Source organism: Gigantopelta aegis, unplaced genomic scaffold (genome assembly GCF_016097555.1).
Source record: "Gigantopelta aegis isolate Gae_Host unplaced genomic scaffold, Gae_host_genome ctg3868_pilon_pilon:::debris, whole genome shotgun sequence".
Taxonomy (NCBI): Eukaryota; Metazoa; Mollusca; class Gastropoda; order Neomphalida; family Peltospiridae; genus Gigantopelta; species Gigantopelta aegis.
The window spans coordinates 1-15,984 of NW_024533556.1; the positions used below are offsets into that span (position 1 = coordinate 1).

Consider the following 15,984-nt stretch of genomic DNA (forward strand, 5'->3'; position numbering starts at 1 on the left):
ATTTTGGTGGTTTTGTGAGGTGGTTGGTGGGATAACCACCATTTGACCCGATGTGTGTTGTAAAACTATAAATTTATTCTAATGTTAAACTGCATATTTATTTAACATTTCATTTTTTATATATATATATATATATACATAAAAATAAGAACCTGGCCTAAATGTTTTTTCACATTGAACATTTTAAAACATCAACATGGATGTACCCCAATTGTAAGGTGCAAAAAAGGTGGCGGTTATACTTACTCATTGCTTTCAGTTCGTTGTCCAACTGTGAAACACAGAGACAAGACATAAAACAGTGAGACCATGGTGACAGAAAACAAATGTGAGAAGGAATGTTGTTATCCTATATTAAAAATAATCTTTATAAATATATCATTTATTATTTAGCCATGATATGTACATTCCTGTTTTTAAGAGTTCTTTTATAAGGTGTTATGTGTATTAAAGGTAATTATATTAAAAATACATTCTAGAAAAATATATAACAAAATGGTTACAATATAAACAGAAACGACATACATGTTAAATATAAATTTGAGAACATTATATAGTTACATCAGAATAATTTAACTGGTGATTTAATTATACATTAATATATATATATTACAGAAATTAAACTGTATTACCTATTGCAAAATAAATTTATTATATTTTATTTATATAGTCATTTTCCTTTCTAGTCTTACCTGATTTAGAAGAAGGGCATATATAACCTCGTCTCCACAAAATAAAGACTATCACAGTCACTATCACAGCAGAAATAGCAATCCCAATCACAACCCCTACTGCAATTCCTTCCCCATTTAATTTGCTTGATGAGGCTGGTGGAAAAGATTAATTTTTAATAAAATGCATTACAATTATCACTTAAAGATACATTTACACTCAGAGCACAGTTTTGCCACTAAAATTACAAGACATTGTATTTATTGTTGTGTAAAACACAATACGAACAAAACATGTAATCATAAACTTGAAATTGTTCAAGTTGCAAAACAAATAGTGACCTTAGTGCAAACACTTCAACCATATCACACTGAAATCGTCTAGAAAATAGTGTAGTCATACTAATACACATACCCCTACACCCTCCACTCACTTGCATCTCTTTTTGAGAATGTTAAATTATTACAAATTCATTTTCTGTAAATAATTAGTTCAACATTATAACGAAACGAAATAATTTTTTCTTTGGCATCACGTCAGTATATTTAATGGCCATTTGGTGTCTAATATGAATAGGTCAACACTTACTCTACAGCATGAAAGAAATTCTAAATAACTACTAACAAGTAGCAGTGGAATTGTGTTTTATTATGAACTTCCCCACATACTGAAAAGCACATACTACGGTGTTTGACCACGGTCACCGATTGGGTATGGAAAGACCAACTGGGACCACTGAACAGGAACGATGCTATAACGCATTGCACCTGACTGAGCGCTCTGCCACTGATCAACATTATAGCAATCTGCTATCTTTGAGTTTGAATATTATGATTATTACCTGATGGTAAAGTCAAAGCTTCCTGGTTCTTGGTAAAGCCTTTGTATCCATATCTGTTATAAGCCAAAACCCGAATCAAATATCTTGAGTTTGGTTGAAGATTGGATATGACAGCTTTCTGAATGGTGTTGAGACCTTTTCCTGGAAACTGTTCAGTAATATTTGTCCACAATGATGTTCTATCTGCTCGGTACTGTACAAGAAACGTCTGCTCTGATACTCCATTAAAAAGCTCCAGCCAAACAATTAAGATCGAGTGTGGACCATTTGCCCATGCTGAGACATCAGAAGGAATACTTGGCGGACCTTGAACGATATAAATATGAAAGAGGTATACTAAAACAATTACTTTTTCAAGCATTGATATATAAATAATGTGTTTGCCATAATAGTGCCAATAGCTGTACACATTAAATTGCATTTAAAATAAAAACGTAATGCATCCTGAATGAAGTTATGAAGCATGAACAAAACAAAACCCACAAACAAAGTAATTACCCTAGAACAGTCAGACAAATCATAATGTAATATTAACTCACTGCTACTTAGACTAACATGGTTGTTGTTTTCAACGGGTGCCTAGCAATTATTATTAGTATTATTCCCCCCATAATTTATATGACCAACCACTTATTTTCAACATTTTTTTTCTGTCATTTGTAAATCAACATTAAGCTGCTACAGTGTTTGTATCTTTTTTATTACTTCACAGTTAACTTACTTAAAATCTTAAAATGTTTTGCCTAGTTTAACAAGTTAACAAATTCAAAATCTGTCTCATTGTTTCTAGTAGCTCAAAACTAATTTTATCCAAACAGACAAAACGTACTTCGGACACTAGGATGAGAGAATTCAATTTAGGTTAATAGTCTAATGCAATAACTAGTATTAAAATGTATGAGCAAGCATATAGATTTTCTATTGGATTGCAGTACAGATAGCAATAACATAGCACATATAATTCTAGTGTTTGGTGTCTGTCAGCAAATCTGACTGAAGTGAATGTTATCACGTGTCCGTGTGACATTTTATTTAACCAATTAAAACACCACTGACATGTACAACAGTGTCCGTGTAGACAGCATGTGCAATGCTTCTTCATGAGAAAAGATGACTTGGACACAAAATGAACCGATCTTGTTTGTGCAATGGTTAGGCCATCGGCTTTAATCTGGTACAGGGTTTTCATCAACGTATGGAATTTGACCTCAGGAGCAAGTTAGCGTGGTTGAAACTTAATAGAACATAAACAAGAAAATAAATTGAAACAGAGGGTGGCAGTGAGACACAAGTTCAATATTGTTTCTCACCAGTAATCTGATAATGATCTACAACTAAAACCTCCAGCTAGTATACCAATATAACCAGACCTGCTACATAAAGCTTCAGGTTCACCACAAGATCTTGTCTTGGAGCTCCATTAGACACAACAACCTGGTAGGTACCAATATCTCCCTGCTGAACATTTCTCAGTGTGAGTTCTCCAACAGCAGATACGTCAGTTGTTGCTGAACGTCCAGACCCAATACTATTATTTTTGTTTCCATCAGTCAGTTTGTACCAGGTGAATGCCGGTGTTGGATTAGCAATCACTGATATCTTCAGAGATACGTCACCACCTACTGCTACTACAAACACGTTCTGGAATGGATCACGATGGTCTAGTCTCGGTGAACCTGAAATGTATTGATTGGTAAAACTAACAATAATTTGCCTCGATACAGATACAAGTTACCTAATGTATACAGAAGAAAACAAATATATTTGAAGATTTGCTTATCAAACTTTATTAACACTTTATTACTACCACCTTATTACTAAATATTTATCAGTATTTATATCGAACATGTGTAACGTACATCTAACAACAAACTGGACACTTTCACTGACAGCTGACTTGATGTTGTTTCCCGCTTCACACTTGTAGTGTCCTGTATCCAGACACCCAGCCTCGTCCCACGAGTACTCAGCCAGTTTAGAGTTTGTCACTTCACGCAGAATCTGTGAGTTGTTCAATAATTTTATGTCAGATCCTGGATCACTGTCAACATCACATCTCAGAGTCACAGGAATCCGCTCCTCAACTGTAACTCTTGTAAACTGTGAGTTCAAAGTCAGAGAAGTGATGGAAGATCGGTCTGCAAGTACATGTATTACAAACAAATGGATCATTCCATGTGAAATAGGGAATTGCTTGGGAGTTTGAAAACAAAAACCCATTTAAATATTGCAATGAAAATATTTTATAAAATAGTAAATAAGTAGATTCTGAGTTAAACTTGATAGGAGGAATCTAAGTTTGGTATATCTAAATTATTTATGAACTCAAGAGTAACATTTAATATAGCATTCAATGAAAGCAATACTTATTTTACAACAATATTTAGTTATTTTAACTAGAATGGCAAATAAATAAAAGTCAAAATGAATGGATAGTGAAAAGATAACTAAAACAACAGCAATGTACTTTTAATAAATAGAACTCTGACAACAGGCAGGAGCCTCATTAATATGCACGATAACTCATTAATATGCAAATGTGTACATGACGTCACAGGTCAGCCACATAGAGTAAGGGTCGGCGGACATCGTGGACCATAGCAAATATTGGTTAGTTCATTAATTAAGCTAGAACAAAATTTAGGGAGTGTTGCCTATTTGTATGCATGGTAAATCATTAGTATGCAAATGTATGCACGATGTCACAGGCAGCCGTGTAGGGGAAGGGTTGGCGGACTTTGTGCATTATTACAAGTCCATTAATTAAGCTAGAACAATGGATAGTAATCAACGCCTTCTACACTACTATAACAACAAAGTATGGACCGTATAAAATGTGTTGGCATCTGAAATCATTACACTAATTCAGCTTTGTTTGTCATTTGCAGGCAGTGTTCTCGCTGGGTGAAAATTAAAGGAGGGCGGCCGCTCGGCACCACACCCTTCAAAAATAAAAAAAAAATAAAAAAAAAAAACCAATAAACGAAAAGCAAAAAAAAAAAGGGGGGGGGGGGTAGTCTATTTACCATATTGTTGTGTGTTGGTAGACTTTGTGAAAAGATATACTCCTTAGTTTGCCTACAAAAAAGTGCAAAAAGGTTTATAAATACGAAATACAAGCACAAGTCTTTTAATTGAACCGAAGATGATATCAGTCTGACATTCACCGGCAGTTCCGGTTTTGCTGGACCGATCAAAGTTTTAATATTATAATTTTTAATAAAGATGTCAAGATATACGAAAAACAATAAAGATTTGTGTAAAGTGATCTCCTAATGTCGGATACATTTTTGTTATTTCCATTTTCATCGAATGAATCGATTGCTGTGATACAGCAGTATCGCCAGCTGATAAAAAGTAGTTTCGTTTTTGAAAAGGCGGTGTATATAGTATTTGGCACTCACGATAAATGCTTTTAATGATAAACACTACCACTTCTGTTGTTTTTATAAACGTTCATATCCCCCCAAGATGAAAAGGTTACAATATTTTATAAAAAAAAACTGCTGAATAAACAGAATGACAGAAAGTAAAAATCATCAGTTACAACCAATTATATCTGCAACTATGGACAAAATATCAGACGATAGTTAGTGGAAACAAAAGACAGAATGACCGTTCTGATCACGTGACAAATTTGGCGCCAAATAAGTGGGGGGTTTTCGATCGGAGATTGCCGAATCTGTAAAAAATAAAATGTTTTCATTGCTCACATAAAATATAACTTTTATTGTGTCTGTCAAACATACAAATGGATACAGATATTGGACAAAATAGAGGCTGTTAAAAATATTGTTAAATTACGTTACGGTAACTGTCGTAAATGTTTCGTCAATTGCTGTTTCGTACACAACGCGGCTTGTTTCCTTTGATGTCCAGTGTGCAGACTGATCGTTGTTTTTTGTGTGGAAAAAAGTGTGCATTTGGAAATAGCGGAGATAGGTGCTGGAAAATAAAGAGAGGGGCTCAAAAATAAAGGAGGGCGGGGAACGCGAAAGGAGGGCGGCAAAATGGAATAGCGGGGAGGAGCGCCCCGCTTAAATGGAGCAGCGAGAACACAGTATCAGGTATTCCATCAAGTTAATGAATGCAAAAATCCAATAGTCATTAACACATTTCCAATTCACTTTGTATTATAAAATATTTGCTTTACGAAATATTCTCCAGTAGAGGATCCCCTCGGGAGTAGCTGTCCTCCTATAAACGAGGTACTAGATATATATTAATAATTAACAATATTATGTAGCGTCGATGTCACAGCATGGTGTTCGGGCACGAACCCTTCCCATGAATCCCAATTTAAATCGAAAATCGTATTTCACTTGTATTAAAATACCTATATACATGAAAAATTAATGATCTAATAATGAAACCAAACAGTTTACTCACATTGCACATCCAGAGAAATGGTCTTGTCTAATGATTTCTGTGTGTTTGTGTTTCTAGCAGTACATGTGTAGTCACCGGCTGCTGATCTCTGTATGTTATTTAATGACAGCACATCGCTGGTTGATTGTATCTAAGATTTAAACTTCCACATGAAAGAACATGATGGAGAACAGTTAGTCGCTCCACATGACACAGATACATGGTCACCTTCCTTCACTGTCAGTGGAGAAGTGGTGTTCAGCTGGACACTGTCTGGACCATCTACACAAATAAACATAAAGCAAGTAACAATTCAATCACTTTGTTGATACCTAACAAACACACACGGGGTCATACCTAACCTAAAATGGGAATTAAAAAAGTAATCATGATACATTCATACAGAGTCTATCTCCAGATAGACAAAAGGTTAATTCTAAACTATATGAGCATTAGTATTGTTACTGTGTTCACACATTTTGATGGCTTTTGTGTACTTTATTATCTGTCAGTTTAGTCAGTTTAGTTTAGAGCCCCCATTCAAATCAGTTCAATTACTTATTTTGGCCATATTTGTCCGAATGAATAAGGTAAGGGATTGTCAGAGTTAAACTTTGTTTTTGTTTAACGACACCACTAGAACACATTGATTTATTAATCATTGGCTATGGGATGTCAAGCATTTGATAATATGACATATAGTCTTAGAGAGGAAACTCGCTACATTTTTCCATTAGTAGCAAGAAATATATTATATGCACCATCCCACAGTCAGAATAGGATATTCCACGGCCTTTGATATACCAGTTGTGGTGCACTGACTAGAATGCCAAATAGCCTAATGAATCCACCAACGAGGATCGACCCCTGAACCGACCGTGCATCAAGCGAGCGCTTTACCGCTGGGCTATGTCTTGCCCACACGATATTCAAATGCCATACGACTTGTGCAGTCAGGATATATTGTACGTTTTTATTACGTATCAAGTGCATTGAATGTGTCTCAATCACCACTAACAAACTGATCTACATATATAATTATGACTGTTTACTGTAGGTAATTTTTTTAAGTAAAGAAGAATTCTAAAATGATCTCTTAAGATTTCAAAAGAATTAATCGTTCATTAAGTAAAATTATAACAAAAGTAGCAAATTAAATTATACTACTCACAGTACACTGTCAGTGTGAACTGTTTAGTTTTAGATTTTGGTATAAGTGAGTTGGTCGCTGTACACGTGTACACATTCTCTGTCTGACTCCTGTTGATGTTTGTCAGTTTTAACTGAGAGGTTGGTGAGATCTGCTGATGTCTCGGAGTCCAGGAATAGGAACATGGTGGTGTACAACTAGCAGCACACGTCACAGTCAGACTGTCTCCTTCTGCTAGAGACCCAGGTGATGGTGGACTGAGTGTAACAGAGTCTGGACCACCTGAAAAAGATAACAGAAAGTTATTTTAATATTTCCAGCAAAATATCCTGCACGGATTTCGGTGATGCCTTATTTTCTTTTGTGTTCGGTATATTTTTCATAGCATTAAAGTATAAGCTGGATACAAAAATTCATATTTTAATCAGCAAAACAGCTAAAATTATGGAAGATGGACAAAGTGGAATGCAATTTACGACTTTTCTCTTTGTTGAATTAAAGGCACAGACATTAGTTTGAACCATTGGAAATAGACATCAAGTTTGGTTAATCAACAAACCTGCAAAGCACATCTTGATAAAGTTACAATAGAGAGAAACAAGAGTCTGTGACGTTGAAACTTGGAACCCCATCTAAACTAGGCAAGAGCTTGTCTCCATAATCTTAATTTCTTAGACCTACGCGCGTTTTTAAAATTATGAGAACGGCATTTCGTGCCTTTAAAACCCCCAGAATGACCATAAACTCAATGTTGGCATAAACGGGCGTACCTAAAAGGATAATCTAAACACTGAAATATAAGTAATGTCTTATTTCAGTTATGAACAAGTGTATCGGTAAGTACGTGATACGTCCATCAAAAGTAAGTCGCGGTGACCTAGTTATGGCACGCAACACACAGCCATCGAGGTTTGATGATCCTATATGAACTGACAAGGAATATATGACTCAGAAAAAGAGTTCCTATAATGTAATGCATGAAGAGTAGGTCGAGGTCAGCTAGTTATGGTACTCGACACACCGCCATCCCAAGCTGTACTTACATGCAACGTTTAATGATACTATATGAATTGATAAGAAAGATATACTCCGGAAACCATAAAAACGGCTCTATTAGCGAACAATAAGCCGTAGTGTTCAAAACCTAGAGTATGTCACATTTAAGAAATATATATTTATCAAATATTAAATTTAAGTGGCACACGGCAAACGACAGCGTAAGCAGGTATAATTTTTACTAATGTATAATTATATATGTCTTTAGGGGTATAAGCATGTGAAATAGATGACTTCGGTGTTCTGATTATTTCCTGTTTAGGGTAATGAATCCTTGACGAGGTCAGGGGGGTCAGTATTTCATACATTTGGCAGGGGAAAACGTCTAGGCCTTTAGGCCAACTTTATTTACTTCCTGGTTCGAAATATTTATGTTTTTAAATATAAAAAAACCCTGAGAAAGTGAGCACCATTATGATATAATCGGCTTTGAAAGATACAATGTGCCACATCTTGGATATGTTTTACATGCAAGAAAATTTGCAGTAATTTGTTGGTGCGGGATTACGGGTGCTGAAACAAGAGGAGTTTCCACTGCTGGCCTAAGTGGCGACTGTTTCGGTATCCCTGAAATTAATCCATACCTGTGACGTCACACTACTGTTCTACGTGTAGATTATTTTTCAAGAATTAATACCTGTGAAACAATGTGCAATTTGAACATTTTATGCATTCAGGTCAGGGATTGGAACCCATAATTGACAGAATTTGTACACTGTAAACAAGCAGTGGCGTAGCGTGGGTTGCCAGCGCCCGGGGCAAGGCAAGTATTGAGCCGCTTAACCAGTGGACCGTTAGCACTCCCCAATTCGCTTCCACCGGTCCAGAATTTTGCGCCCAGGACAATCACCCTGGTGGCCCCGCCCACTCTACGCCACTAAACAATTACAATGCTTTAGCCCATCATCAAATCTAATTTAAGCCTTATAAACCTTTGTACTAGTGTTTTTTGTTCAATCTTGGAATGGAATATTTTTGGCTGTTACAGAATGTATGTCGTTAACTTGCACATTATTTACAGCGTTTAGTTTTAATTATAAATTCTGGCAAATCAAACGTGTTTCTGGTCAACCTGATATTTTTAAACTTCTGTCAGCGGTTTAATACTACATTGGCTACATATTGTGTCAAAACCATTTTGTAATTTTAGATAGAGACTTTATTTGTTTGTGATGTCAGGTATAATTAAAGTCATAACTTACTGCTGAACTGCAGCCTAAACGTGTTGCTGCGTGTTCTAGCTGCATTGAGATCACACCACCAGTCTGTAGCATCACGTTCTGCAGCTCTGTTGATCCTCAGATGATACTTCTTAGTGGTGGACGGGTTACTATTTGTTCCATCCCGGCAAGACACAGTGTAACCTGGTGGTCCATCATTGAACACAGAACATGTAGACATATACTGGCTCAGAGAAGCAAACACGTCAGGTGAGTTCTTATAGACATTTACGATATCATTGAGACCAGCAGCTTGAGACACTGTACAGGTCAAGGTAAACGGCTGATTCAACACTGCATAAGACGAAGATCCAGAAATAGACAGTGATGAACCTTTGAAATAATAATAATAATAATAATAATAATGCTGGTAGTAATAGTGGTAGTAGTGGTAGTGGTGGTGGTGGTGATGGTGGTAATAGTAGTAAAAGTAGAAGTAGAAGTAGAAATAGTAGCAGTAGTAGTAGTAGTAGTAGTAGTAGTAGTAGGTGACTCTACAAAAGCAAATATTTACTTACTACAGTGTGTGCCAAAAGAACTACAAATTAATTTGACCAAACCATGACAAATGTTTGTGCCTCAACACGTACCTTCTATTAAGAGTTGTCAAATTATTTTATATATGACAAACAGGTAATATGTATCCCTATCCCTACACGTACATGTATTCTTTTTTTTTCTTCATTCATTTCAACTTATTTTCGTGCTTATATCCAATCAAGGTTCAAGCAACATTAAAATTGAGGAAAATAGGGCATTATGTACAACATTCCTTGCTACTAATGGGCACACGTATCGGGTTATCTCTAAAGACTACGTTGAGTCGTTAAACTCGCTCTGAATGGGAGCCGCTACCGGGATGCGTACCTACCATAAGTCAGGTGGCTTAACTACAACACCACCGAGGCCATTGACACTTCTTTTTGTATGTTCGAAATGCATATTCATGAACGCGTACCGACCTACGGCTCCCAATTTTGATTATTTTCTTTATAAATATAGAAGTACTAAACACTTACCTAGAACGTGATTAACCGCGGTCATAGAAACTAATATGTACACGAACACAGCCATTATTAAACAGACCTGTACAAACGGGCTTTCTTCCGGGTACAGTGTGTGTGGATTTATGTAGGTGAACAATCAACAAAATATCTAGGTCAAACGTATCTTCATGTACGGGGGTGGTATGTATACTGTTTTGTATCCCGTATATAATCGTTAACTGAACATTCTCTTTTAATAATGTTATTATCCTGGCGATCTGGGAAATGCGGACGATTCGGTGTCATATGATCGTGTCCAGGCAACGGTATAAGAGACAATTTGTGTGGCCAAAAGAGATTTAATCCCCCGTGCCAGTGTATTATTTTTGTATAATCATTTACTACGTTCAATTTATTGACCAACTTTGTCATAATATAGTGCTGTAATAATTAACACAATATAATATTATTATATTACAATATAACTATTACGTGTTGAAAGTTCATCCGAGTATACGATTTTTAACATATTCAATAAGCTCATATGTTTGAATCAGCAAATTACTAGTAATATTACTAGATTAGTTGATGGTTAAAAAGTATATATTCTAAATATTGTCTGATTGGGGTTTTTCCCCGTTTCCTACAACCAGTGGACCACGACTGGTATATCAAAGGCCGTTGTAAGTGCTTTCCTGTATGTGGCAAAAAGTCATAACTATTCCTTGCTACTAATGGCCAAACGTATTGGGTTACCTCGGAAGACTATGTTTAAGAATTACAAAATGTCTGACATTCAGTAGCCGATAATTAAAAAATTCATGTGCTCTAGTGATGTCGTTAATTAAATCAAACTTTACTTTTATTATCTGCCAGGAAACAAGTATATAGATCCGCAGCTCTTTCTAGATGGAATGAATGAATGTGTTATGACACCCAAGCACATTGATTTATTAACAATCGGCTATTAGATGTCAACCATTTGGTAACTTTGACATTTAGTCTTAAAAAGGAAACCCGCTAAATTGTTCCATTAGTAGCAAGGGATATTTCATATGCGCCATCCTACAGATAGGATAGCACATACCACAACCTCTGATATACCAGTCGTGGTGCACTGGCTGGAACGAGAAATAGCCCAATGTGCCCACCGATCGGGATCGATGCTAGCGGGCGCTTTACCGCTGAGCTACGTTCCGCCCCTAAATAAAATCTCGTGTACCTATAATAATACATCAACACGAGTATGAAGCAAACATGTGAATACAACAGCACTTCCTCCTCCAGAGTATTGAAGAATGAAGAATGAAGAATGTGGAACCTCGCTCGAGTAGCCTACCGTTAGATAAATAACTCTGTGACGAAAAACACGGGATTTTGCCTACCACCGAGTAAGCTCAGTAGGCAAAGATTCCCATTCTGATACAAATATAATCATATGTTTGACGTCAAATACCATATTAATTGATTTCGGGTTCGCCGATTAGTATAATGACATATAACGTCAAACATAGGATTAGTATTAGAACGGGAATCTTTGCCTACTCGCAGAGAGCCACTATACCCGTCCAAATGCACATCTAGCTCTCAACGACAAAATACTCGGGTTAAGTGGATATGGCATCTAATATTTGGCAGCGCAATTAAAATTTACAGTCCTGTTAATGGAAATAAATTTGACATGGAATCTAATATTTTGTAGAGAAATGGTAATAAATGTGACTGTGTTTGTTGTAAAACAATTTAGTTTTATCTGGGCAATAAATATATGCAATTTTATTTCATCCAGTATCACTCTATCAATTAACGTACCTTTGTTCCTGAATCATGTAAGAAGGTATCTGTAAAAGCTAGTACTACAATTTTGTGGTAAATTTAGAGCTGTTGTAAAAACATTCCAAACATGTGACAAATGAGCCATAAACAGTTCCAGTTTGTTCCGTTAATAGTTTGAAGGAGGTATTGTATTACCGTATTCATATTTATGGGGCTTAGTGTGGTTGATATATTGCATATATTATTTTAGCCACAGTCGTTAAAGGGACATTCCTGAGTTTACTGCAATTTTAATCTATCGACTAACAGAGACTTTTTAACTATTGTAATTACATATCAACTATATTTTTCTGTATAAAATATTAGTGGCTGTATATTAAACATGTTTCTGATCGTTCTAATATTTGTAATAGGTTAAAATTCATTTTAATTCCGAAAATATATTTTTTCGAACGTACCAAATTATTTGAAGACAAAATCCAGTTTGGATTTCTTACAAATATTAAGATGACCAGAAACACATTGAATATACAGACACTGATATTCTAAACAAGAAAATATATTTAATATGTAAGTTTAATCGTAGAAATATTTTATTAGTCGGAAACATCTTACAATGCTGCAAACTCAGGTGTGTCCCTTTAAGAGTATCGCCTAATGGATTTTGTTTTGCATAGTCTAACATTTTAAGTTATTTATTAATAATCGATTTTTACCGCGTATTTTTAACTGGTCATAACTATAATAAAATAGTTTCGATATTTTCACAAATATCCAACAGGATAATAATGTTATAAAGTAATGTCCACACTCATCTTTAACGTATCGGCCAGTAAGTATAAACAACAAAAACAGCATGGTCACTGTAAAGTAGCTGGGGGTTTTCAATGAATGGTTTAGTTTGTTTTTGGGTGGGTTTTTTGTTTGTTTGTTGTTGTTTCTTTTGTGGTTTTTTGTTGTTGTTGTGGGGTTTTTTTTTTTTTTTTGGGGGGGGGGTGTTGTTGTTGGGTTTTGTTGTTTTTTTCGGGGGGGGGGGGGGAAGGGGTTGTAGGTTTTTCTGTTTGGGCGTTGTTTTTCTATTATTATTATTTTTATGATTATTATTTTGTTTGTTTGGGTTGTGTATGTGTGCGTTCTTGCGTTGTTCGATTATTTATGCGTGTATTATATATACCTTAATCAGTAATTATAATGCTATAACATTAGCTAAACTTTCGTTGTTGAGTATATGTCAATCAAGGAAAGTATGGTCTCCTAACAGCCTATGTCGCAGAGATAATTCATTAAAAGTGTGTACCAGCGAGTAAATGTCAAGGGGAAGAAAGAAAATATTAAAGTAATACAATTATTTTACTTTTACAAATTCCTGTCATCCCATGCACACAGTAATTATGTTTTAACAACGAAAAAGAAGCATTTAAAATATATCAACCAACGAACTACGACAGACCGAGCAATATACAGTTCAATATACAAACATGTACTAAATGACCAGGGGACGACATGTCTCGGGTATAAAACGGTCCGGGAACGAATCGGATCGGTACGAAGTGTTGCCTAACTGCGAGTTTCCCGGAAGCATAATTTTTGTCTTTTGGATACATGTATCTATATAAGGATTCGATCGAGAGGTTGGATATCGGGCAACTCTCAAGTAAAATGTCATCTCTAAAACGCCTATAATTATTTTGTTGTCATATGATATAAGAAGCTGGGTACGAAATGTCGCCTAACTGCGAATTTCCCGGAAGCATAATTCTTGTCTTTTAGTTAGGCGAAAAGGTTTATATTAGCTAAGACTATGGTGAATTATGTTAACAGTTCGGCGAATGTTTCATTCCACGACTAGTTTGTGGTAATCATGTTGTTTATACTTCCTTGTACCTTTATCTCCTTTAAGCAGCACAATACACAACTAACTAGACCGTTGACAATTGTTACCAGACGGTTTCACGTGTGTCCCAGTTATATTTGCAAACAGTCCGCTATTCTAACGGTGTTTTTGTGAATGTGGGTTAACATACAAAACCAACATCGAACAACAGTAAACATAATATCAATATTAAATAAATAAACGTAATTATATTATTGTCTTTCATAGAAATAAATGCTGGTGTTAGCTTTGTCCTATTTTTATAAGAGTCTGAAGCGTGCTGGGAAGCACTACATCAACTATGAAGATAAAGCATTGTCGCAATCCTCGCATCCCGTTAAAGCTGCAGTGTCTCGTTTCAATCGTATACAGTCAAGTTCTAAGTTCAAATACAAGCATAACTGCACTTTTAATTCACTCGCGAGTCGTCGTCATTAACGCATATCGTCAAATGCTTACTAGCCAGTTAGAACAATTCTCGCCATTTTGTAATACCGAGCGGATTCTAGCAGCCATTTCATAGCAGCCAATTTCAGCAGATACGCATGGCGACGTTCTAAACACCGGACTCATACGCCTTTTATAATGTGTGTTGTGGTGTGGTCTATACGAAACTAGCTGGACATCCTATATTACCGTAGTACAGAAGGATTTTTAAAGTGATTCTTCAGATATTATAAAAGTGCTTAATAAAACGGTTAAGTTGTATTTATACGGATATTAGTAACAGTAAGACTGTGAAAATGAGTCTTGGTTGCTATTTTGTTTTGGTGTTGTTTTTATATAAAGATACTCTTTAAACTCTAAAATTCTTAATTTGTAGTGAATAATACAAATTAGCATAACAGTGTGTTTAAAGTGTGAAAGACAGGTAACAATCGAAAGGCCAATGAGTCCGATGTTTGTGATGGTGGTAGTAGGTTTTTGTTTTTTTGTTTTTTTGTTGTATTTTGTTTTGTTTTGTTGTTGTTGTTTTTTTTGTTTTTTTTGGGGGTGGTGTGGTAGTAGTAGTAGTAGTCGTCGTCGTCGACAGGGGTGGAGAGGCACTTTCCCTCCCCAGGACCAAAATGTAAGATTTGTTTCCCCTACTCTATTTAAATAAAGGTAACAATATAGCTTGTGTCCCCCACCCCCCAAGGTTGTATCCCCTCTCCAGATATCGTAAGACTTAGCAAAATTATTGGTTTTAAGGGTTTGTAACGTTTTGTATTGAGATACTTACTTGTCTGAACTTTATTGTTAATGAAAATGTTCACGAACTGTGAAGAAAAACCTCACAAATGAACAACAAGCTATCGACAACAAATCGGATGTTGATTGCGCGAACCGTGCACGAGAAAACAAACCGACCCAAAATGATAACGGTCACGTGGTATACCAACGTCTGTGACGTTGAAATGGGAATATCCCCTCTAAAAATAGATTAGACCTTGTCTGCTCAACGTTTTTTTCTCAGAGGCACGTGGCTTTTTAAGAAATACGAAAAATGCATTTTATGGCATTACAAACACCAGGATTACCAAACATCACTTCAGGTGAATGGAAATGTATATTCTAAATAATAAACGGTAAGTAAAGTGCAATTTTATTTGTGAAAAAATGGGTTTAATAGCGAAAAACAACGGTGTAATGGTTAACAACTAGGGCGTGTCCCTTTAAAAATTAAATTAACACCTAATTCCCCCCCCCCCCCCCCCCCTCCATTAATCTTGAGCGAATTTTGGTTTGTACGCATGCACATGACATGGTTTGTATTGTGGGTGGTAGGTATATACATACATACAATACATATACACATGCATACGTGCACACTGTTGAGGTCATGGTAAGAAATTTACTGCCTTTTGTGTAACACACTTAATGCTTATGAAATACTTCTGCAGTAAATGTATACAACCCGTTAGAAGCTAGTTTGAGGGAAAACATAAAAAACATAATGCCCAACTGACTATAAACATCTTCATATAATACCACAATCTTGATGTCATGTTAACAAGCCATAAACAATTATTAATATACATTTGAAGAGCACTTTTCAACAA

At 35.7% G+C, this 15,984-nt stretch overlaps 2 protein-coding genes across 4 annotated transcripts; both read right to left on the reverse strand.

Annotated features, from left to right (window-relative positions):
* Positions 1-246: 246 nt before the first annotated feature.
* On the reverse strand, positions 247-4,102 carry LOC121392470 (nephrin-like; the record flags this gene model as incomplete). Its single annotated transcript, XM_041523669.1, has 6 exons — positions 4,069-4,102; positions 3,373-3,651; positions 2,884-3,189; positions 1,514-1,819; positions 693-827; positions 247-271 (listed from the first exon to the last, which is right to left on the reverse strand). Coding segments are annotated over exons 1-6 (1,085 nt in total), but the record flags the coding sequence as incomplete, so codon positions are not given.
* Positions 3,513-14,257, reverse strand: LOC121392469 (carcinoembryonic antigen-related cell adhesion molecule 1-like). Of its 3 annotated transcripts, XM_041523667.1 has the most exons (6): positions 10,327-10,731; positions 9,290-9,640; positions 7,053-7,313; positions 5,903-6,163; positions 4,540-4,591; positions 3,580-3,651 (listed from the first exon to the last, which is right to left on the reverse strand). In XM_041523667.1, exons 1-4 carry the CDS (start codon positions 10,379-10,381, stop codon positions 6,033-6,035), a joined length of 798 nt encoding a protein of 265 aa, XP_041379601.1. In that variant the 5' UTR covers positions 10,382-10,731; the 3' UTR covers positions 3,580-3,651; positions 4,540-4,591; positions 5,903-6,032. The 3 variants fall into 3 exon arrangements, with proteins under 3 accessions (XP_041379602.1, XP_041379600.1, XP_041379601.1); XM_041523668.1 differs by lacking the exons at positions 4,540-4,591; positions 10,327-10,731 and adding an exon at positions 13,954-14,257 and having other exon boundaries at positions 3,513-3,651; XM_041523666.1 differs by lacking the exon at positions 4,540-4,591 and having other exon boundaries at positions 3,513-3,651.
* Positions 14,258-15,984: the final 1,727 nt, after the last annotated feature.

What these genes read in the sequence shown, in the direction of transcription:
- LOC121392469 (XM_041523666.1), bottom strand. Translation starts at nt 10,381, where the DNA reads ATGGCTGTGTTCGTGTACATATTAGTTTCTATGACCGCGGTTAATCAC. An exon ending in CGCGGTTAATCACGTTCTAG is followed by an intron (nt 9,641 to 10,326) that starts GTAAGTGTTTAG and finishes ATTATTTCAAAG; the next exon opens with GTTCATCACTGTCTATTTCT. An exon ending in GTTCACACTGACAGTGTACT is followed by an intron (nt 6,164 to 7,052) that starts GTGAGTAGTATA and finishes TTATTTGTGTAG; the next exon opens with ATGGTCCAGACAGTGTCCAG.